General features: G+C 43.4%; 1 protein-coding gene across 5 annotated transcripts; it reads left to right on the top strand.

Moving 5' to 3' along the window:
- The first annotated feature begins 360 nt into the window (after nucleotides 1-360).
- Nucleotides 361-22703, top strand: THAP9 (THAP domain containing 9). Of its 5 annotated transcripts, XM_045995925.1 has the most exons (7): nucleotides 361-488; nucleotides 5809-6004; nucleotides 7744-8047; nucleotides 9206-9356; nucleotides 15034-16004; nucleotides 16749-18694; nucleotides 19580-22703. In XM_045995925.1, exons 1-6 carry the CDS (start codon nucleotides 409-411, stop codon nucleotides 17009-17011), a joined length of 1965 nt encoding a protein of 654 aa, XP_045851881.1. In that variant the 5' UTR covers nucleotides 361-408; the 3' UTR covers nucleotides 17012-18694; nucleotides 19580-22703. The 5 variants fall into 5 exon arrangements, with proteins under 5 accessions (XP_045851881.1, XP_045851904.1, XP_045851870.1 ...); XM_045995948.1 differs by lacking the exon at nucleotides 16749-18694 and having other exon boundaries at nucleotides 19658-22703; XM_045995914.1 differs by having other exon boundaries at nucleotides 15034-18694.
- The last annotated feature ends 321 nt before the right edge of the window (nucleotides 22704-23024 follow it).

Here is a 23024-nt window from a genome sequence, read left to right as displayed (position 1 = left end):
CCGCTGGATTCGCCTCGGTTTCGCCCTTGCCTCTTCGCTTCGCATTTTCACGCTCGGCCTCACAAGGACCCGATGGCATCGGATGTAACCACCGGGGCTGACACAGGACGAAAACGAGGCCACAAAAACCAAACCCACGAAGCGCCCTCAAGCCGAGCGGGAGGGGCCGTCAAGGGCTCGTCTTAATGCCCGGCTTTTCCGATTGGCTGCGGCGGCACGACGTGGCCTGTGATTGGTCACGGCGTCCAGCGCAGCGTCCCCGAAGAGGAGGGGCAGGAGGCTTGCGCCGTTAAGGGCCCGCCTTTTCCGACAACTAAAGGTCGTAGCCGCCGAGTCCGCGGGCGGAGCTAAGCCTATCGCGATTCATGCGGTCGCGGGAACACCCACAGTGGAGCCCCACGTAGCAAGATGACTCGCAGCTGCTCGGCAGTGGGCTGCAGCACCCGGGACACCGTGCTGAGCCGGGAGCGCGGCCTCTCCTTCCACCAGTGCGTGAGGGCAGCCTCCGGCGGGCTAACTCCCAGCACGGCCTGGCGGGCAGCGGGCCAGGGTGGGGCGGGGCGGGGCCGGGCGTGCGCCGCGCCGTTGACGTGACGTGACGTGACGTGCGTAGCGTGGGCGACGGAAACGGGGACGTTGGAGAGTTCGGGTGCTTCCTGCCCCGCGCCCCGTTGCCTTCCGCTTGCCGCTGGGCTTCTGGCGGGGGTTGTTGGCGCGGAGCCGGGCTCCCCGCGGTCCTGCTCGCTGCTCAGCGGGAGGCGCGAAGGGAGGGCGTGCGGGGAGCTGTCGGAGGGGTCCGGGCCCGCGGCGGTGCGGCTCGCTCGGGAGCCGGGCGGGCACGCGCTTTCGCCGGCGCCGCGCGTCCCTGCCGCGCACTCGGCGGGTTGGGTGCGCCCTGCGGGCCCGGCCGAGGGGCCGCCGCCGGCCTGGCGGGGAAGCTGGCTTTGGCTTCGGCGCGGGGCCGCGTTTCGGAGCGCGGGTGCATGGACGCGGGCGCGCGCCCCCAGTCCTCGCGGGCCGGAGTGCGCCTGGTCCGCCGCGGGGACGGGGACCGGCAGGGGCCTCGGGAGGAGAGCGGGCGGGACTGCGGTTGGAGCTGGGCGTCCCCGGCGCGGGCGTTAGCGCTGCGCTGGGAGCCGCGCGGGAGGACGCGAAGGGGAGCAAGTGCGGTGCGAGACGGAAGTAGCCGGACAAGGAGGTGCGAGAGCCTCGGCTCCGCGCGGTAGGCCCCGTGCGCACTGCGTCCTTCTAAGTAAGGCCGACGCCTCCGGCCGGGCTGGAGCCGTCGAACCCCCCGCCCCACCGCTGTGTCCCGGTCTCGGTGCTGTGCTCCGTCCCTCCGCTCGTGCCCGCCTGAGTCGGGAGCGAGCTCGCGGCACTGGGTTTCGGACGGACACCTCGTGCGCGGCCGCACTGCCCCTGCTTCCCCCGTGACCGGACTCCTCAGAGCAGGAGCGTCCCCGGCTCCCCTCAGTCCTGGCGACGTTCCGACCTGCTGTGGCCAGGTGTGTCCCCGCTGCTCTGATGCACCGACAGGGTCGCCAGGAGGACCGCCGGATGCCCGTGAGCGCCCGGAAGCCCTTCTCCTGACCCTATTTAACTGTTGATCATACCAGCTCCGCGGTGACACTCTGCTCTCCATTGGCTTTATTGACGCTGTCCCTACCTACCTCCTTGTTTCCCCAGTTTTTTGCTGCCCTGATGTTCCTGTGCCTTCTTGGGTTCTTTAAACGAGGAAGAGTTCATTTATTGCTTTTATTTTGTATATTGAGGACCAAAGAAAGATCGAAGACAGTGATGTAATTATTCCAGTCGTCTGCCCTGATTCTTCCAGGCTGACTTCTCCCCATGCATCCCATTTTCCTGACTCCCGGAAATCATTTTTCTAAAAATGCAAGTTCTGTGCTAGTTCCGGAAGGGTTTCACTTTGGGCTTTTCAGTGCCTTAAAAGAGTCCAAACTCCTCTGGGAAGCTCTCCTCCTAGACCTCTCTTCCAAGCCTGAATTACATCCCCTCGCATTTCTGTTCCGGTGTCTGTGTGCTGAATGAAACGCATGTCCTTACGAGTGAACAGGAGTGAATCATCTTTGCCTTCCCATACCTGGGACGATGTAGGGAAGGCAGGGGAAAGGACTGGGAGAGGAGTTAGAGTACTATGGCGTTAGGCCTAGTGACAAGATAGTATTGGTGAGAAGTCAGGGTTTAGCAAAAAGGTAACATGGGAAGGAAAGGATTTGTCAACTTGCCATTGCCCAAAGATATCTTCAAGGTTCTTGATCATGGAGCCCTCCCCAAAAGGAACCTTGAGTATGTGCCCCTGATATATGCATGGTGATTTATAAATTACATACATGGAATGAAATAAATATATATATGCATATATTCATATATTATGAAACAAAAATTAAAGGATGGGGCAAAAAATGGTGAAAATAAATTCCAATATTTTCTTCAAATCTCAGTAAATGAGTGCATTCTCCTCTGGAGGCCTCTAACCCGAAGGAGGGATCCCAGACGAACTGCAGCATACAAGATCTGTTATGAACTGGCCTCTAGGCATCCCTCCAGCCCATCTGTAACCAGTACCAGCTACCTCTGTATTCTCCTTTAACCCTCTTCATCCTCCAAATTAACTTCTTTTTCAATGCTTTCTGAACCAGTAAGATGCAAGTAGTTAGTTTATATCTCTGTGTTGTTGCATCTGCGTGGAGTGGCCCCTGTCTGCACGGCAAACTCCTATCGACACTTCAGTTCTCACTCCAATATTGTCTCTTCTGAAGCCTTCCCCAGCGTCCCCAGAGCCATTACCAAAGGTTGTGAAAGATGTTGCAAGGACACAGTCAAGGGGCTGTGTCTGAAAAGCACGGATCAAAGTGACTAAAGGTTGAGAACTGGTACTTAGTCAAACATTCAAATGTTTAAATATGAGATAGGACTGGCAAGTTTAAAGGAGTGACACTTTGATTCATTCTTTTGTTGGTATAAAGAAATTAAACAATTTATTTCATAACCAAAGAAATATATGTATGATAATTTGAAAGCATTTTTACCTGAATTGTTGTAATGAATTTTTAAATGTTTAATTATGAAACATTTCAAGCACACTAGCAGGCAAAAAATAATACATAGCAAACATCTGTGTACCCACCACTAGAATTAAGCAGACATTAACAGTTTGCCTTGTTTCAGATTTTGGTTTGTTTTGTTTGGTTATCCTCTTAAAAAAAGAGAATTAAGTTACAAGTATAGTTAAAGCTTTACCCCGAATCCCTTCTCTCTCTCCTTAGAGGCAGCCACTATAGAAAGGATTTTGTTAGACACTTTTCTGGAAAATTTATGCAGGGAGTCAAAGGTAAATTTCTGCTGATAGTGTGAAAACAAAGCCTAGACAACAGGAGAGAGAAAAACAGATTCTGCATTAGTAGAAACCAATTCATGATTGTATTTATTTATTTATTTATTTTTAAAGATTTTATTTATTTGATAGAGTGAGATCACAAGTAGGCAGAGAGAGAGGGGGAAGCAGGCTCCCCGCTGAGCAGAGAGCCCGATGCGGGGCTCGATCCCAGGACCCTGGGATCATGACCTGAGCCGAAGGCAGAGGCTTTAACCCACTGAGCCACCCAGGTGCCCCCATGATTGTATTTATGAGATGATTGGTTGGGGATTTTTCTTTTGCCAGAGGTGGCTTTAGAATAGGGAGACGTGAATTCCAGTTTTAACTACTATTTACTGGTAGCTATACTTAGGTCTGGTCTTGGTTTCGTCTTCTGTGAAAGGATGCACACCTGTTGTGCAGAATTTTTGTAAGACTAAGCCTAAATTTTCAAAACGTAGATACATCTGGGTGCTGGCTGGCCCAGGTGGAAGAATGGGCAGCTCTTGATCTTGGGTCGTGAATTTGAGCCCCATATTGGGTGTAGAGATTACTTTAAAAAAACTTTAATCACACACACGTATTTATGGCACGAGGTGAATGCTTTAAACATATTAATTATTATTACCAATTTAATTTTGTTCAGATTTCAGATTAGTCATGCTGGTTAGACTACAGTATTTCCCCAACCCTGTCATTTTGTTTAATACTTCGGGGCAAGCCAACAAAGCTGTTTGGGACTGGCTTGTTATACCTGCTTCAAGGGCTCCAGATGGCCCAGGCCATTCTGTGAGCTAAGGGGATTGATGGTGGTGGTGAGAAGGCATGCCAGTTGGGAAGCTGTATCAGAGGATAGGCTAGTAATAGAACTTGGTGGACTGGCCACCTTTTTACTGTCCTTTGTGTGGTTGGAGACTACCACCCAGTCTGGGGGAAAGCTGCCTCACAAATACGTGCCATTAGTTAAGAAAGGAACTCAGTGAAAAGAGATAGATTTGCCTCACCGTTATTAGAAAAAGACCTGTGTTTCGATCAAGTAGCATCATCATCCTGGAATAATGCAGTGAAAGTCCTGAAAGTGGAATTGTTCCTAGGAAAGACAAACTCTGGGTCATACTTTACCATTTACAAAGGCTTTTGAGTGCATTTGTTGCATTATGCACCCTTACAACAACCCTGTGACGGGCTCAAAGATTGAGAGATGTATCAGATTCCACATGGCTGGTAAAAGGTCATTGAGGCTTAAATACAGGTTTTCCAATTCAGTGTTCTTTCTCAAGTGATTGAGAGAATATCTCAGAATTCTGTTACCACGCTGCTGTATGATTTCCCTAGCCCTGAGCTGAGGAGCTGAAAATTTTCATTAGGCTCAGTTTGTAAGAAGTACACGTTTTAAAACCTAAGCTAAAAGATAGAAAAATCACATCTCCCCGCAGATCTGTCCCTAGGACCAATCAAGGCAGAGGGTGCAGAAAGAGTAGTTTGGTGATTTTCGTTATATCAGTATCGTAATTTTTTTCTCAACAGTTTTTAAACATAGTAATTTGGGTTTAAAAATAGAGAAATACAAGGTAGTTTTTATATTCAAGGCTAGGAAAAAGTGGTGCCTTTTGAAAGAAGGGGAAAATTGATTGTGGGAAGCGGACTTGTTTTCTACTGCTCAGTAACAGTTTTTTGAAGTGCAGTGTGGAACAACGATCTATAAATTCCGAGGGCAGGAATTCAGGAGTGGATTAACTTGGTGTTGCAGGGTGTCTCATAAGGTTGACGTAAAATGTTAGCCAATACTAGAATCTTCTGAACACTTGATGAGGCTGAAGGGTGAGCTTTCAGAAAGACTCACTGACCATGGCTTTTGTCTGGAAGCCTGTTTCTTGCCCAGTAGACCTATATCTCTATAAGACTGCTTTTGACATGACAGAGAAGTTCCCTCCAGAGAAAAATCATTCAATAGAGGGAACAAGTGCCTTTTATTATCTAGTCTTACTTAGCCCATTGTCACTCCTGCTTTTTTTGTTTCTTAGAAGCAAATCACTAACTCTAGCTCACACTCAAAGGGAAGGGAATTAGCCTCCATCCCTTGAAAGGAGGAGAAACAAAGAATTTGTGGACATTTTTAAAGACACACACCCTAAATTTGAGCAGATTCTGTTAAGTGTAGGCAGCGAAGACAAAATGTGGTCAGGCCTTTAATATGAGAATTGCCCTCATACAAATTGAAGCAAATGAGATCACTTAGATATTGAAGTCTTGGAATCAAAAAGATCAAAGAACTAAATGAAATCAGATTGAGTAAGTGAAACTTTAACTGGACTTGATGTTTACGTAAAGCAGTTAAATAATAAATGGGTTTATGTAATAAATACTACTGTATTTACTATACATAATTATAATACTTTCATGTTAATGTGACTTTAATATGATTGCTGTAGATTTCCAACCGATACCATACAGCGCTCAAAGTGGATCAGGGCTGTTAATCGTGTGGACCCCAGAAGCAAAAAGATTTGGATCCCAGGACCAGGTGCTATTCTATGTTCCAAACATTTTCAAGAAAGTGACTTTGAGTCATACGGCATAAGAAGAAAGCTGAAAAAAGGAGCTGTGCCTTCTGTTTCTCTAGACAAGGTACTTAAATCTAGGTGTAACAAAACTAAATTCTGTAGAGCCTTTACAAACCGAGGTACCTCATATTACAGCTGAATTCACAGAGATTTAAAAAAATCCTAAGTCTTAAAATAAATCCAGTAATAGATTTTAAATGCTTAGAAAACTCGTTTTGGGCGCCTGGGTGGCTCGGTGGGTTGGGCCGCTGCCTTCGGCTCGGGTCGTGATCTCAGGGTCCTGGGATCGAGCCCCGCGTCGGGCTCTCTGCTCAGCGGCGAGCCTGCTTCCCTCTCTCTGCCTGCCTCTCTGTCTACTTGTGATCTCTCTCTGTCGAATAAATAAATAAAATCTTAAAAAAAAAAAAAAAAAAAAAAAAAAAAATCTATATGTAATTTTGGAATTCTTTTTTAATTAGGTATATAATTGGAGATTGTTGTCAAGACACACATGAAGATTACCAAACTGATCAAAAGAATCACCTAGTAGATCCCTTTGAATTCAGGCTTTTGTTTAAGTGTGAGACAGTTTCCAGAATACTTAGAAATTATGCTTTTTCTGGTCCCTCCCAGTAATGTTACTGATCTTGACCAAAAATGTACCTAATTATTAGCATTGATATAGAGAGGTGTATCACTCGCGTTGGTTACATTCTTAGGTTTCTTTTGTTTCTGCTTTGACCGAATGGCTCCTCACTGTCTGCACAGCAGGCGGTACTCCTCTACCCATTCCGTCCTGATGCTGCCCTTCCGTCCTGGCATCCACTGGAGTCTCCTTTTGGTGTTGTTTTCTCCATCCTCCATTCAGAACAATGTAGTTGGTGTCAAACCCAAACTCTTAAGCTCTAAGAGCTTCCATTTATTTATTTATTTACTTATCTATTAAAGATATTATTCATTTATTTGACAGATCACAAGCAGGCAGAGAGGCAGGCAGACGGGGGTGGGGGGGAAGCAGGCTCCCCGCTGAGCAGGGAGCCCAATGCGGGGCTCAGTCCCAGGACCCCCGGATCATGACCTGAGCTGAAGGCAGAGGCTTAACCCACTGAGCCACCCAGGAGCCCCTAAGAGCTTCCTTTTAATTGTGCATTTCTAACTGCTCTGAATTCTCTTTTCAAACTACTGCGTATGTGATAAATTGACTTGCTTTCATGCTTTTGTGTTATATCAGGAGTAGTTATTTATTGTGACCTATAATAGTCCAGGCCACTGTGCCAGGGGATTTACATAAATTATCTTATTTTATCCTCAGAACAACTCTGCGTTATTATCCACATTGCACAGGTGAGGAGAGGAGGGCCTGTAGAGGGTTAGTGACTGCTAATAAATGAGAGATACAGGATTCAAACCCAGATTGGTCTTCATTTCAAAGCCCGTGCTTTGTCCACTATGCCTTCCTTTTTGCACAAATAACTTTCCTATCTCCTCTGTTAAATTGTGCTATTGCTCCTTTAAAAAACTACTGATTTCCACGGAGGCTTCCCAAATTACCACCTTTCTCTTGTTACCTTAACCGTTTCAGACACTTTCAGAGTCATATTAACTTTTGGCATCAGGTACACGATTTCTGTATAGGTGAGAAAAACCACAAAACCCTTTTTACATTTTCCTATAAATGCATTTGGAAAAAATCAGAGATTCTGACCTTTTTCTTTCATAATTAACTCTCCACAGCAGGTGAGTGCTTTGCATTTAGTGGTATTTTTACAGACAGCCTTCTGCGTAATGATTTCAAATAACCTGAATTGGATGTTTCTATTGCAGGTTCTTCAGGGTGTCCACCTTAAAGGCAAAGCAAGACAGAAGATCCTAAAACAGCCCCTTCCTGATAATTCGCAAGAGGTCGCCACCGAGGACCATAACTACAGTTTAAGGAGGCCTCTGACCGTAGGCGCAGAGAAGCTGGTTGAGGTGCAGCAGATGCTCCAAGTGTCCAAGAAAAGACTGGTCTCTGTGGAGAACTACAGGATGATCAAGAAGAGAAAGGGCTTACGACTGATCGATGCTCTCGTAGACGAGAAGCTACTTTCTGAAGAGACAGAGTGTCTGCTACGAGCACAGTTTTCAGGTATGTTCCCCGTTTCCAAATTACCATTAATTACTTGCTTTGCTCCTGCCCATCAAAACGTGCTTTTTGCTGAAACATGAAGTCTCGGGGTAAACAAAGAGAAGGAAAAGTAATTGCCAAAATCTTTTCATGTATTTCCAGCTTTAAGTCATGTGTTTATTATAAGAAAAGCAAAGAAATATATAACCGATGAAAGTTACACATAATCCTGCTACCCAGAGGTGAGATCATACGGTTGATACCATATACTGTACTGTTCGTTTTTTGTAAAGCACTCATTTTATAGCGAATTCTTTGTGAGCAGTTTTAACTGCTGCATCATTTATCACTGAAGTGTTTTTGCCATGGAGTCGAACCAGATTACTTTGCCAGTTCCCTTTGAGCTTGAAGATTCTGTGAGTCTCTATACTATTTTCTGAAATACTCTATAGAAGGTTGAGATGTCCGTTGGAAAGACTGCCTCCTCTTCCCTGTGAACCAGATACTTGAAGAGGGACAAAATAAGTATTGGCAACTTACTTACTCTTTGATGAAAGCAGTAGAGATTTTGGATTTACGTTCTAGTAAAAAATAAGTATGTCTTGTTTCTAGAAGAGAGTAGGTATCGCCAGAGGAGAGTAGTTTGTGTTGTTCCGGTTGGGAGCAGAGGTGGTAAACAGGAATTCCCACCAGGAAAAGGATATTTTTTTTTTTTTCTCAAGGTAGGCAAGATTATCTGTTCAATCCGAATAGCATCCCCTCCCCAGAAGTGTTTCTTGTGTCTCATTTTCACCTCAGATAAATGGTAACCAGGGAACATAATAAAGCAGATAAAAGTACTCATAATCCAGAGACATAGTTTTATCCGGTTATTTCCTTCTTTTCCCTGTTCCTCTAAAATTCCCCACGTAGGCTGCCAGGGAATAGTAAAACAGTGACTTAAGTGGAAACTGTTTTCTTCCCTCTTTTGGGTGAAATGATGCAAAATGAACAGGAGGAGTTGGTCAGGGTGTCCTCAGATTAGACGTTAGCCTTTGAACAAACTCAATGAAACTGTGATTGGGTTTGGGTTTGGGTTCGGATGCCCACTGCATTTATACCCCCATGCTGTGACCTATACCTGAAAATTTTACTGTACGCACTCTTCATCACAAAGAATAAATAAATTTATTTTGACAGATTTTAAGTGGGAGTTGTATAACTGGAGAGAAACAGCTGAGTACTCCACAGAAATGAAACAGTTTGCATGTACCCTCTACTTGTGCAGTAGCAAAGTCTATGATTATGTAAGAAAGATTCTCAAGCTGCCTCATTCTTCCATCCTCAGGACGTAAGTGAATTACTTTTTAGATGTTAAAGAAAATGAGTATTTTATTACTTTATTGCATTTTATGTGTTAAGGCTATTCGTACTCATACTCTCATTTATTAGTCCATTTTCTCTTTTTTACAAATTTTTAGGTGGTATTTGCATATTAATATAGCACAATATTTTCACCAAAAAAAGGAAGGCATATAGTCTGACAATTTTTTTGCATCCTCCAGATGGCAGAGACACTCTCAGTGATTTAAAAAAAAAAAAAAATCTGGTTTCTAATATATTCTAGTAGTTTGGGAATTTCTAAAACGTTTCCGTAGTTTTAATATCAGGCTCTCCTGGGAAATCTAGAATAATTCTGGATCGACACCATTGGTGTGAGGCCAAGCACAGAAGCCTACATCTTTGTAAGCACCGCAGCTGATCCTCAGAACAGGTCTTCCCAGGCGGAGATTTTGGTAAATACTTTTGTAGGGTTTGTGGTCAGAATACATAGATGTATTTATAACTCTTACTGTTACAGCGCTGTGTTTTAAGAAATAACCCAGTTGCTTTAAAAATAAGCTACTTTTGTAATACCTTATAAAGTACCTGTAAAAGGTACTTTTATAATAAAAGTCATACTCAATTTTTACTACTTTCGTTTATGACTGGTTTTATGGATGCCTATGTACGTATCTATGTATGTGGCTTAAAAATAACAGAAACCAATTGTGTCGCAGTCGCAGGGACCGGAAGTCCAAAATCAAGGTGTCCTCAGGGATAGTTCCCTCTGAGCGCCGTAAGGGAGAAGGGTCTGTTTCCTGCCTCTCCTCTTGACTTGTAGATGGTGGACTTTTCCCCTGTGTCTCCTTACCTCATCTTCCATTACGTATGTGTGTTTCTGTGCCCGAACTTCCTCTTTTTTGTGAGGGCCAGTCATGTAGGATTAGGATTCACTTTAATGATCTCATTTTAACTCGATTACCTCTGTAAAGACCATATGTCCATATAAGGCCACACTCCGAGCTGTTGGGGGTTAAGAGTCCAGTGTATCTTTTTTTGAGGGACACAGTTCAACAGATAATAGTCACTTTACTGATCATAAGCCTCCCCATTACCCACAACCTATAGGCCAGCTCCTTCCCGTGGGTTACGGGGTTCCCGCGGTGTGGCCCCTGCTGCTCGGAGGCTCAGCTCTTGCTCCCTCCCTGCCCTCTGGCATCCCCTGCTCCAGTGGGAAGGCGCTCCGCTCCGTGCTGCTGCTTGCCTTGGGACCTGACTGTCCCCGTGCCTCAAGTGCCCGTTCTCTGTCTGTTGGTCCTAGTGCTACTGCTCAGTCTTCAGACTCAAATTAGATACACGTCCTTTCAGAAGCCTGGCCTGGGGGAAGGAGTCCTCTCACACACAGGATACGGAACTGAATCCGGTTCTTAAAACACGTCTTCCTCCCTGGACGGGGAGCTGCAGGAGTGTGAGGCCTCAGCGGATTCGGCACCGGGACCCTGCAGGGTGCCTGGGGCGCGGGGGGCGGAGCGCCACTAGAGAGAAATTACCCTTGATGAGTAGGTGTGGAAAGAAGGAATGCCTGAATGGTCACTTAGCATTTCAAATAGAGGTCAGGAGGAGATTCTCCAGAACCGCAGCCCATTTAATTCAGCAGTGCGGCTCGGCTCTCGGGGCCAGCGGGGATGCCCTCCGCCCTCCGACCGTCCGGGAAGCTGCCTCCTGGTTTCTTACTGCTTCGGCTTTAGAACAGACCCGGAGGGGCTCTCAGCTCGGAAACGAGAGATCGTGTAATTGAGTAGAACGCTGTACTGGTTTGGGGTGTGTACGATCAGTTGGTATCTGTATGTATTGCAGAGTGATCACTGCCCTAAGTCTAGTTAGCGTTCATCACACACGCAGCTAAAATGGCTTTTTTCTTGTCATGAGAACTTTCAAGTCCTATTCTCTTAGCAACTTTCAAATATACAATATGGCATTATTAACTATAGTCACCGTGTTGTATATTATATTCTCTTTTTAAATAATTGTTCTCCACACACTATTAACATAATACTAATAAAAATTTAGAAATGAGAGAAAAAGAAGGGAAATTCATTAATCCTTTTTCTACGCTATATGTAAACAATTATTAATTAATATTTACGTAATTTTCTTCCAGACTTTTTTCTGTGCTTAGATTTATTAGTTTATGGGCGCCTGGGTGGCTCAGTGAGTTAAGCCTCTGTCTTTGGCTCAGGTCATGATCTCAGGGCCTCAGGGTCCTGCGATCGAGCCCCGTGTCTGGCTCTCTGCTCAGCAGGGAGCCTGTTTCTCCCTTCCTCTGCGTGCCTTTCTGCCTACTTGTGATCTCTCTCTGTCAAATAAATAAATAAAATCCTTTAAAAAAAACTTATAGATTAGTTTTTTACATAGTTAAGGTGTTTAACAACAGCATCACTTCAGGTAGTTATACCCTACCTGCCGGGGGCATTCTCCAGCTGTTGGGCATTTATTTATGTGGATCAAGCCTAAGAAAGAGAGACCATGATTATGGATTCTCAAGGAGCTATGCTGTGTAAGGAGCAGAGATACGGGTTTGTGGGTAGAAGGGAACATAGGTGGAGGGGAGGGCGTCTGGTGAGAGGGCAGTTGTTGGATGGTGTTTGCGTGCTCGAGGGAATGATCTAGTAGGGAAGAAAATTGGTGACGCACAAGAGAAAGGATACTTGCGAGGGATGACATCTAACAGCGTTGTGGAGAGATGTCTGGCCTTCGTTAGGAGCAGGGACCACTCATTTAAACAGGAAGAAAGGCAGAGACTCAGTAGGTTAACAGATTGATGGTAGGAAAACGAGTTTTTATTGGATTGCTTGTTTTCTCAGTGACATAGAGATCATAGCTGAGCGGCGCGTATGTGGCTCAGTTGATCAAGGGACCGGCTCTTGATCTCCGCTCACATCTTGATCTCGGGAGTCGTGAGTTCAAGCCCCAGATTGGGCTCTGTGCTGGGTGTGGAGCCTTCTTAAAGAGATAACAGCTGAGAGTCGGGGAAGGAGACATAACTAAGTTTGGGGAGAAAGGAGAAAATATGTCATTTTTTTTACAGTCAAAATTTTTTTTCATTTTGAGGGGGAAGAAAGGTTTGAGACAGATGTCAGTCACTTCTCTATAGTTCTAAGTTACAGATGGTTTGGGTATTTCCACTCTTGGTTATAAAAACTTTTAGAAACAAGGTCACATATCTTTTTGCCCGGTATTTAAGACCTCATTCTCGTACCCTGGGCATTAAGATACCATTTAGATTTCCATTTAAAAATCAAATTCAAAGAACATAAGCTTTCCTAGCCTGTTTAAAATAAAAATGTTTACATAGAGGCACGAAGTAGTTTCATTACATAATGATTCCACGTGCAACACAGTGAGCATTGTTGGGGTTCATTTGAGAATTCTGATGCAAGAAAAAAAATTTTAGCAATGAGCATTTGGAGACACATTTGCAAAGGGTATTCACCATACTAGTGGGCTGTAGCGTTGCCCTGGTTTGCCATTATCTTACTATTTTAAAAAATATAGAGAATTGATTAATATATAAAATTTTTCTGATTAATACGTTTATTTCTTAAATAGATAAAAAGCAACTTAAAGTATGTTTTTTGCATCCTATAAATGTGTTTTTTAGATTTCGTTTTTTGATTTTGTTTGTTTTTTTTTTTAATTTATTTGACAGAGAGCATTACTAGGCAGAGAGGCAGGCGGTGGGGGGCAGAGAAACAGACTCCCCGCTGAAGCAGAGAGCCCGATGCGGGACTCGATCCCAGGACTCCGGGATCACAGCCTAAGCCGAAGGCAGCAGCTTAACGTACTGAGCCACCCAGGCGCCCTAAATGTGTTTTTTAAACCCATTAGTACTTCTTGAAGTCAGTTTAGTGGGTCGTGACTGGCATTATGCACACGTGGTACATAGATGTGTGCATGGCATGCAGTGAGGGTAAATTTCATTTATGGAACTTCTAGGTTGCTGCACAGTATTTGGAAAGCCCTGTCCTGACTTCAGGAGGTATGTAAGAGTCTCATATAGAGGTCAGCTGTCCAGGAAGAGACCTTGGCAGCTTAGAATATAGCCCAAAAATCAGAAATAAAACACCCCCCGCCCCGGGGTCCCTGGGAGACTCAGTTAAGCGTCTGCCTTTGGCTCAGCTCATGATCGCAGGGTCCTGGGATGAAGCCTCACCTCGGGCTCCCCGCTGTGTCGGGAGTCTGCTTCGTCCTCTCCCGCTGCCCCTTCCTCTGCCTGTGTTAGCAGCCTGCTTCTCTCTCCCTCTCTCGCCTAAATAAGTAAAAATGTTGAAAAGGTGTGGGAGGCCCTGGGTGGCCCTGTCAGTGAAATGTCTACCGTTAGCTCAGGCCATGATCTCGGGGTCCTCCCTCTCTCTCTGCCTGTCGCTCTGCCTACTTGTGCACGTGCTCGCTCGCTCTCTGTCTCTCTGTCCAGTAAATCAATAAGTACTTTTCTTTTTCAAGTAACCCTCAGCGAAGGTGAACACTCCAGTCTCTAGAGTCCACCTAGTCTTCTTTGAGACAGTGATTCAGCTTGGCTGTTGCCTTTCCTGACCCTCCAAGAGATTAGAAAAAGAAAATGAGTGAAAAGAATTCTGAAGACAGAGGCTGACGTTCATAGGAAGACGTATCAGGAGTCTGGGATGGTCAGGGACACCACAGACGAACTAAGGCAGTAACAGAGGTACCTGGGGTAGGGCAGAGAGATGCAGGCGTCTTAACTGTCTCCGAGGGCATGATTTGGAGGCTGCGGGGAATGGTGGGAAAAGGTGAGCAGGACTCGGGAAAGCTCGGTTTTCCGTCTGTGCGGAACTGGCAGCATGGTCAGGGCCACGTGGTTTAAGCTCTGCCTCTGTCCCAGTTTCCTAATCTGTAAGATGAGGTAGATGTGCTGGATGTTCTCAGAGTTCCCTCCCCTTAAGCAGTTTTCTTGCTTCATGGAATTTACAGGTAAGACTGGTTCATGGTCTAGGTTATAAACACATCAATGAGAAGAAGCTGGGTAATTGATTTGTATACTTTTTTAAAAAAGTAAATGAGCAATGAAAATTGATTTGTGCTGTCTTTGCATCTTGAAATACTACTCTGTTTCTGAGTTTCCCTGTTACCTTATTTTATGGTGATTATATGAATACATGTTTGAAAATAACTATAGAATTTGGCTGCTTATACTTGGCTTTGTCTGTAGGGATTTGAGGCTACTTTAGTTTTTTTTGTTTTTTGTTTTTTTTTTTAAAGGATTTTATTTAGGGGCACCTGGGTGGCTCAATCGGTAAAGCGTCTGCCTTCCGTTTGGGTCGCGATCCCAGGGTCCTAGGATTGAGCCCTGCCTCGGCCCCCTGCTCAACTGGGAGCCTGCTTCTCCTTCTCCTGCTTGTGCTCTCTGTCTCTGAAATAAAGAAATACCCTCTTTTGAAAAAAAGATAAAGATTTTATTTATTCATTTTAGAGGGAGAGAGGATCTGAAGCAGACCCCACAGTGAGCGCAGAGCCCGATGTGGGGCCCGATCCAGGACGGTGAGATTATGACCCGAACCAAAGCCAAGAGCTGGATCCTCAACTGAATGAGCCATCCAGACACCCCTACTTTACTGCCATTTAAGGCATTTTTCCTTTTTTTGTCTCTTCATTTGAGTTTTATGCTTTTCATTTTTCATGTTTTACAGATGGTTATCCAAATGCAAACCCAGTCCAGGTTTCAACAGCAACATTTTTTCTTTTCTTCAGCGAAGAGTAGAGAATGGAGACCAGCTGTATCAGTATTGCTCACTGATCATAAAAGGCGTCTCTCTCAAGCAACAACTTCAGTGGGACCCCAGCAGCCACCATTTGCAAGGGTTTATGGACTTCGGCCTTGGCATACTTGATGCCGATGAAACGCCACTCGCCTCCGAAACTGTTTTGTTAATGGCCGTGGGTATTTCTGGTCACTGGAGAACACCTCTTGGTTATTTTTTTGTAAACAGGGCGTCCGGATATTTGCAGGCTCAGCTGCTGCGTCTCACCATTGGCAAACTGAGTGACATAGGGATCACGGTTCTGGCCGTTACGTCTGATGCTACAGCTCCCAGCGTGCAGATGGCAAGAGCGCTGGGTGTGCGCATGGATGGAGACGACCTGAAGTGTACCTTCCAGCACCCTTCATCTTCCAGTCAGCAGATCGCATACTTCTTCGATTCTTGCCACTTGCTCAGGTTAATACGCAACGCGTTTCAGAATTTCCAGAGCATTCAGTTCATTAATGGCACTGCACATTGGCGGCACCTCGTGGAGTTAGCGGCGCTAGGGGAGCGGGAATTAGCCGGCACGGAGGGACTGCCAGGAAGACTTGCCGATCTGAAGAACCACGTCCTGAAGACGAACTGCGCTGCCCAGGTGTTCAGTGAGAGCGTGGCGGGGGCGTTGGAGTGCTTGCTGTCGTTAGGCCTGCCTCCTTTTCAGAACTGTATTGGTACCGTCCATTTTTTACGCTTAATTAACAACCTCTTTGACATTTTTAATAGTAGGAACTGTTACGGAAAAGGACTTAAAGGGCCTCTGCTGCCTGAGACTTACAGTAAAATTAATCGTGTGCTAATTGAAGCCAAGACTATCTTTGTGACGTTATCTGATGCTAGCAACAATCAAATAATTAAAGGTAAGCGAAAACTAGGATTCTTGGGATTTTTACTTAATGCTGAGAGCTTAAAGTGGCTCTACCAGAATTATGTTTTCCCTAAGGTCATGCCTTTTCCCTATCTTCTGACTTACAAATTCAGTCAAGACCACCTGGAATTATTTTTGAAGATGCTTAGGCAGGTATTAGTAACCAGTTCTGCCCCTACCTGTATGGCATTCCAGAAGGCTTACCAGAGTTTGGAGACCAGATACAAATTACAAGACGAAGTTTCTCTAAGTGAAGCAAGCACCCTTGACATTTCACTTGCTCGAAGGACAGACTTGGCCCTGTGGACCGTTCAGCGTCAGTATGGTGTCAGCGCTGTAAAGAGTCTTTTTCACAAAGAGGATGTTTGCCAAGACTGGTCTGATTGTTCTCTAAGTGAGGCACTACTCGATCTGTCTGATCACAGGCGAAAACTTACCTGTTGTGCCGGTTACATTGCAAACAAGTTATTGGCTCTTTTGACTTGTGAGGACTGCATCAGTGCGCTGTATGCTTCCGATCTCAGAGTTGCGAAAATTGGGTCACTGTTGTGTGTTAAAAAGAAGAATGGTTTGCATTTCCCTTCAGAAAGTCTGTGTCAAGTCGTAAATACTTGCGAGCGGGTTGTGAGAACGCAGTCGAGGACGGCAGTCTGCGCACTGCTTCCTAAACAGAGAGACTTGTTTCTGCAGCAGCAGATTTTATGTGAGCTTTCCGGGCATCTTTCTCTTTTTGCAGATTTAGATGAGCATCTCTTCGATGGAGAAGTGTGCGCCGTCAATCACTTCGTAAAGTTGCTAAAGGATATCATAGTCTGTTTCTTAACGATCAGAGCTAAAGATGCAGTGCAGTACCCTCTGAAACACCATTCGGAAAGACCCGAAAGGAAAACTTTCTCAAGGAAACGCTGGTCATCTTTGCAGGATTACAGGTGGTCAAGTTTCGCTAATACCAATAAATTCAGGCATCTGTTGAGTAATGATGGATATCCGTTCAAATGAGGGACCTAAGATACGTCCAGGTTTTTACGAAGAGTAATTGGTCAGCATTTTGTGTAGTTCAACTTACTGTATTTTATAAATTGACCATTCTGCACAGTTGGCAAGTTTGTAATTCTGGCTTACTAGAATTTCTGATTACGCGTATTATAAAATCTCGTACGTTGGTTGGCAGCATTTCAGTTACTTGGATCGTAGGAAGCTGGAAGTCAGCGGGAGCGGACTAGCCAACAGATGCGGCCTTTGAATACACGACTCTGGACTGGGTAATGGGACCGGACATACTTTTAACCTGTTCCGTCTATTTTAAAGCGAGAGAATAACAACAACTGAGAGTCCTTAAAATATTGACTCTTACAAATAGACTACCTTCCCTAAAAGCGGTTTGGTTTACAGCTGCTAAGAGTGTTAACAGAAAAATGAAAAAAAAAAGGAATGTTGACAGAATACCTATAAAAACTTGGATATAATTTTTCCTTGCATATGCAAATTAGGATGTGGTTTGAAAATTAGGCTACGTTAAAATCTCAAATACCACAAAATCCCTTTGCCAAGGTACCCTAAAAGAGAAATGGGCTGCAACAAAGCTAGGAATGGAGTCCAAGAAGCAGGTGAGGCCATTTTCACAATCCATTGTCCTTGGACTTCGAAATAACTACTTTTGAGTAGTAGAGTGGATACTTATTTGATCACAAGAAGACCCCGATGCCCATCAGAGGATGAGAAGAAGCTTATTTCAGCTTCTCCTTCTGACGTCTCCTCGTCTTTGCAGGGAGGCTAAAATAAACTTATTTTCAGTGGTGAGTGAATAATGGGATGTACGTCGTGCGACTAATAAACTAGAAAGAGATGGTCATTTGATATGGTTATGAAAATATTCGTCTTAATTATATAATAAGTTTTTTCAGAAATTTAGAGGAGCTTAAATAATCTCAAGATGAAAATATACAAAGAACAAATTTTCTCCATTCTCTCACACCTAATCTTGAAAAGATGAATAGAAAAACATATAGGTACATGTGCTTTCACATACGGGGAGTGTTTTAAATAAAAGAAACAAGCACCTGATTCATCTCTGTGTGTAAAACATTTACTCTCGTCACTGAATATTCACAAGGTATAGTTAATATGAAAACTTAACCTTGCAGAAGATTAATGACCAGGTCAAGTTGAGTTTTATTAACTGAAATTCTCCTTAAATTGTGTATTTTGATATATTTGTTTGTTCTACCTCAAACAAAGGCTGAAATTTTGAGTTGTAACCAGAATCGTACTACATTTTATGCAGGAGCTGTTGCTGAGAAGTCTACGTGTTGTGGTTTTTGTTTGTGATAGAATGAGTTTAGATGCACCGGATAATCTTATTTAAAAGAAATCTATTTGTAAATCACCACCTTTTAATTTATTGTTTATATAAATCCAAGTTTTGTCCTGAACTTTTACTTAAAGCTAGGTTCATATCTGTAGGTGTCTGTTCTGTGCTGTTGCATTTTATTACTTTACCAATACATGTTGTAGTTTAAGAAATTCGTGTTTTGCATTATTTCTTTACGTGCTGGATAAATTGGACAAACATGGAGACAAAACTGTTTCCTTCACTGCCTTTAGCTGTTACTTGCTCTCGTCGCAGTGAAAGGGTTTCAAGTCTGACACCAGGTTTACTTCACATGGTAGGCTTTACAGTGAGTGTTTTGTTTTTTTTTTATTTTTTTTATTTTATTTTTTTTCCATTTTATTTATTTTTTCAGCGTAACAGTATTCATTCTTTTTGCACAACACCCAGTGCTCCATGCAAAACGTGCCCTCCCCATTACCCACCACCTGTTCCCCCAACCTCCCACCCCTGACCCTTCAAAACCCTCAGGTTGTTTTTCAGAGTCCATAGTCTCTTATGGTTCGCCTCCCCCTCCAATTTTTTTTTTTTAATAAACATATAATGTATTTTTATCCCCAGGGGTACAGGTCTGTGAATCGCCAGGTTTACACACTTCACAGCATTCACGATAGCATATACCATCCCCAATGTCCATAGCCCCCTCCCCCTCTCCCAATCCCACCTCCCCCCCAGCAACCCCCAGTTTGTTTTGTGAGATTAAGAGTCATTTATGGTTTGTCTCCCTCCCAATCCCATCTTGTTTCATTTATTCTTCTCCTATCCCCCTACCCCCCCATGTTGCTTCTCCATGTCCTCATATCAGGGAGATCATATGATAGTTGTCTTTCTCCGATTGACTTATTTCACTAAGCATGATACCCTCTAGTTCCATCCACGTCGTTGCAAATGGCATGATTTCATTTCTTTTGATGGCTGCACAGTATTCCATTGTGTATATATACCACATCTTCTTTATCCATTCATCTGTTGATGGACATCTAGGTTGCAAGCTGGTGCAACCACTCTGGAACACAGCATGGAGGTTCCTCAAAATGTTGAAACTAGAACTACCCTATGACCCAGCAATTGCACTACTGGGTATTTACCCTAAAGATACAAACATAGTGATCCGAAGGGGCACGTGTACCCGAATGTTTATAGCAGCAATGTCTACAATAGCCAAACTATACAGTGAGTTTTTTAAATTACTCATATTTGATTAGGGTAATTTAGTTTATATTTTCCACTTAGCCCCTTTGTCCTTATTTCTTCAGAGAAAACAAACATTCTCTTCAGAAACTGATCCTTTCTACTTTTCAACAAATAGCGGTGGAACAGCTGGATGTCCACATGCAGAAGTATTAATTCCATGTGGGCCAAAGACCTATATGTAAAAGGTAAAACTATAAAACTCCACGAAAAATCGAGTAAATCCTTGGTACTTGGATTAGGCAATAGTTTCTTAAATATGACACCAAAAACATAACAAAAAGTAAATTGGACTTCACCAAAATTAAAAACCTGTGCTTCAAAGGACACCATCAAGAAAGAGACAACCCACGGAATGGGAGAAAATTTTGACTGATATATCTGATAAAGGACTTGTATCCAGAATATACCAAGAACTCCTATAACTCAATAATGAAGGACCAGTAACCCAGCTGGAAAAATGGGTAAAGAGTATCAGTAGACATTCTTCGAAGGAGATCTACACGTGGCCTGCAAACATGAAAATACACCCGACACCATGAACGAGCTGGGAAGTGCGAATGAAAACCATAGTGAGGTAACCCTTCAGCCCCACCGGGGTGGCTGTAAGATAACAAGTGTTGACGGGAGGGAGAAATGGAAACCCTCACACACTGTTGGGGGGAATGCAGACGCTTTGGAAACAGCTTGGCAGTTCTTCAGAAGGGTAAACAGTTACCGTATCTCCCAGCAGTCTCCTGACAGGCACATACCCAAGAGAAATGAGAACATGTCCATGTACAAACTTGTACACATTTCATAGCATTATTCCAGCTACAAAGGGAAGAAGCCTAAATAATTCTCCACAGAAACACGCTGTATCCACACCAAGGGTAATGTGGTGAGGGTACGTAGCATTGCCAGAATCTTTATGGAACAACTGTACACGTACCTGCACTCCGGTCAGGAATGCACAAAATTTCAGTTGCTCTCCTTTCTCCCCAGGATCTGGTAGTGCTCGGGTTTTGTTCGGAATTACCCAGTTTAATAGGTGCGCAGCGACACGTCACCGTGGCATTCATTCCCATTTTGCTCGTGGCTGATGGCACAGAGCGTCTTTTCATAGTTATTTGCCAGTCACATAACCTTAGGTGAAATGTCTGTTCGGGTCCTTTGCCCGTATTTTGGAAGGTTGATTTGTTTTTGTTAATTACATATTCTGGACACAAGTACACTATCTGCTGTATTTTGCAAATTTTCTCAGTCTGTGGCTTTTCTTATTAGTATGTTTTGAAGAGCAGACGCTAATTTTGCCAAGTCCAATTGATCATTTTTTTTCCTTTGAGGGATCATAGTTTCATATCTAAGAAATCTTTCCTAACCCAAGGCCACAGAGATTTTCCTTAGGTTTTCTTCTAGATATTTTGTAGCTTTAGGTTTTACATTTAGGTTATGATCCATTTTCAGTTAATTTTGGTCTGTGGTATAAGTTAAGTTTGATTTTTATATGTGGATATCCCAGCACTGTTAAAAAGATTATTCTTTCTTCCCTGAATGACCTTTGCAACCTTGTAAAAAATTGACCACATATATATGGGTCTGCCTCTAGGTTCTCTGTTCTGTTCCATTGATCCATAGGTCTAATGCTTCACCTGTACCACAGTGTCCTAATTAGCCTTCTATGAGTCTTGAAGCTAGGTGGGAATCTCAGCTCTAATCTTTTATTCAGAAATGTCTGGCTATTCTAATTGTACTTTTCTATATAAACTTTATAAACAGCTTGATTTTTTACAAAAATTCCTGCTGAGATTTTGAGTGTTTTGTGGAAACTAAAGATCAATTTGGAAAGAAATGAGATCTTAATATTGAATGTTCCACTCCACCAACATGGTATATCTTTCTTAAAGTCTTCTCTAAATTTATTAATGTTTCTACATTTCCCCTACAGATCTTGTATATACTTGTTACATTTCATGTTTTGTGGTGCTACTGTAAATGGTAACTGTAAAAATTTGCTTCTAAATGTTCATTGCTACTGTGTAAAAATATAATTTTGTATATTGACTGCTTGAACTGACTTACTAGTTCTAGTAGCCTTTTTTTTAAAAGATTGCTATGATTTTCCTACATAGGCAGTCACGTTATTCACCAGTAGATACTGTCTTATTTCCAGTCTGTGCCTTCTCTCCCCACCCCCGGCCTTATTGTACAGTGACCTGCAACACAGTGTTGACTGAGAGTGCCTTGTTCCCAGTCTTTGAGGGGGAAACCTTCATGAAGCCCTCATTACTCATATGATGTTAGCTGTAGACTTCTTGGTAGATGGTCTTTTCAAGTTGATAATCTCTTCTCTTCCTGATTTGCCGAAGACTGTATGTGTGTTTAAATCATAAATGGGTCTTGAATTTTCTGTTTTTCTGCACCTTTTAATTTTTTTTGAAAAACGGTTGAATATAATTTATGTACTGTAATGTTGCCTTTTTAAAGCATATAATTCAGTTTTTAGTATATTTAAAAGGTTTGCTGCAACTTCTGAGATGATCATATAGTTTTCCTTCTTTTGTATGTTCATACAGTGAATTACATTGATTATTTTTTCATGTTGAGTCAACCTTTTATTACTGGGATAAAACCCAACTGGGTCATGATGCTTTCTTTTTATCTACTGCCAGATTTCATTTGATAATACCAATTACAGAGTTGGAAGTCTGTGGCCTTATAGTAAATATTCCTCTGAACATATTTATTTTCTTACTGCTTTTGAGTAAAAACTAAGCATGCCTTAAATGCTTTCATAAAACCCACAGGCCTTTATACATTTCAGTTTTATAAAATCACTTGGATCATAAAGAGCTCACGTGTGGTCTGTAGATAATGACAAAATCTGCATTAAAGAAACCCTCACATACACACACACCAAGTCCTAAGTAACTGACATAAGAGAAAATAATTCCAGTAGTGAAGGCTTTCTAGCCTTCCTCTCCTTTGGATTGCTGCTGTGGAATTTCTACATAAAAAGCTGAAAAAGGATGCAACATGATGCCGGAAGTCCTGGTTTGAAGCTGCATTTACGTAACAAGTATTTATTTTCTTAGCTACTTGTGTTACAGACCAATAAAAGTGGAAAACTTTTCTCAAGTTATCTTTATTCACATTTACGTAAGACTGAGAAAATGTCAGTTGTCCCTATGAAGGAATAGGGAAGCCAAGACAGTGGTCTCCCCCTACAGTGGCTGCTCTGCTGGTTCCATTGCCTGCGGTTTCCCGGAGAAGCCAGGGATAAGACCTACAGATTGCTTTTCGTTCTTGAAAGAAAAGGAAACTAAGAAAGGTGCTCACCATAAAAACATCAGACATTAAGAAAGGAAAAAGTAGACCAAGTTTCTGCCCTTTCGCAGCAGGGGGAAAAGAGAAGCCATGCTCTCGTTTCAAAGCAATTTAGCTTAATCATAA

This window comes from Meles meles, chromosome 2 (assembly GCF_922984935.1).
Source record: "Meles meles chromosome 2, mMelMel3.1 paternal haplotype, whole genome shotgun sequence".
Lineage (NCBI taxonomy): Eukaryota > Metazoa > Chordata > Mammalia > Carnivora > Mustelidae > Meles > Meles meles.
Note: the sequence above shows the minus strand (reverse complement) of the source record. Positions and strands in the feature narration are given on the sequence as shown.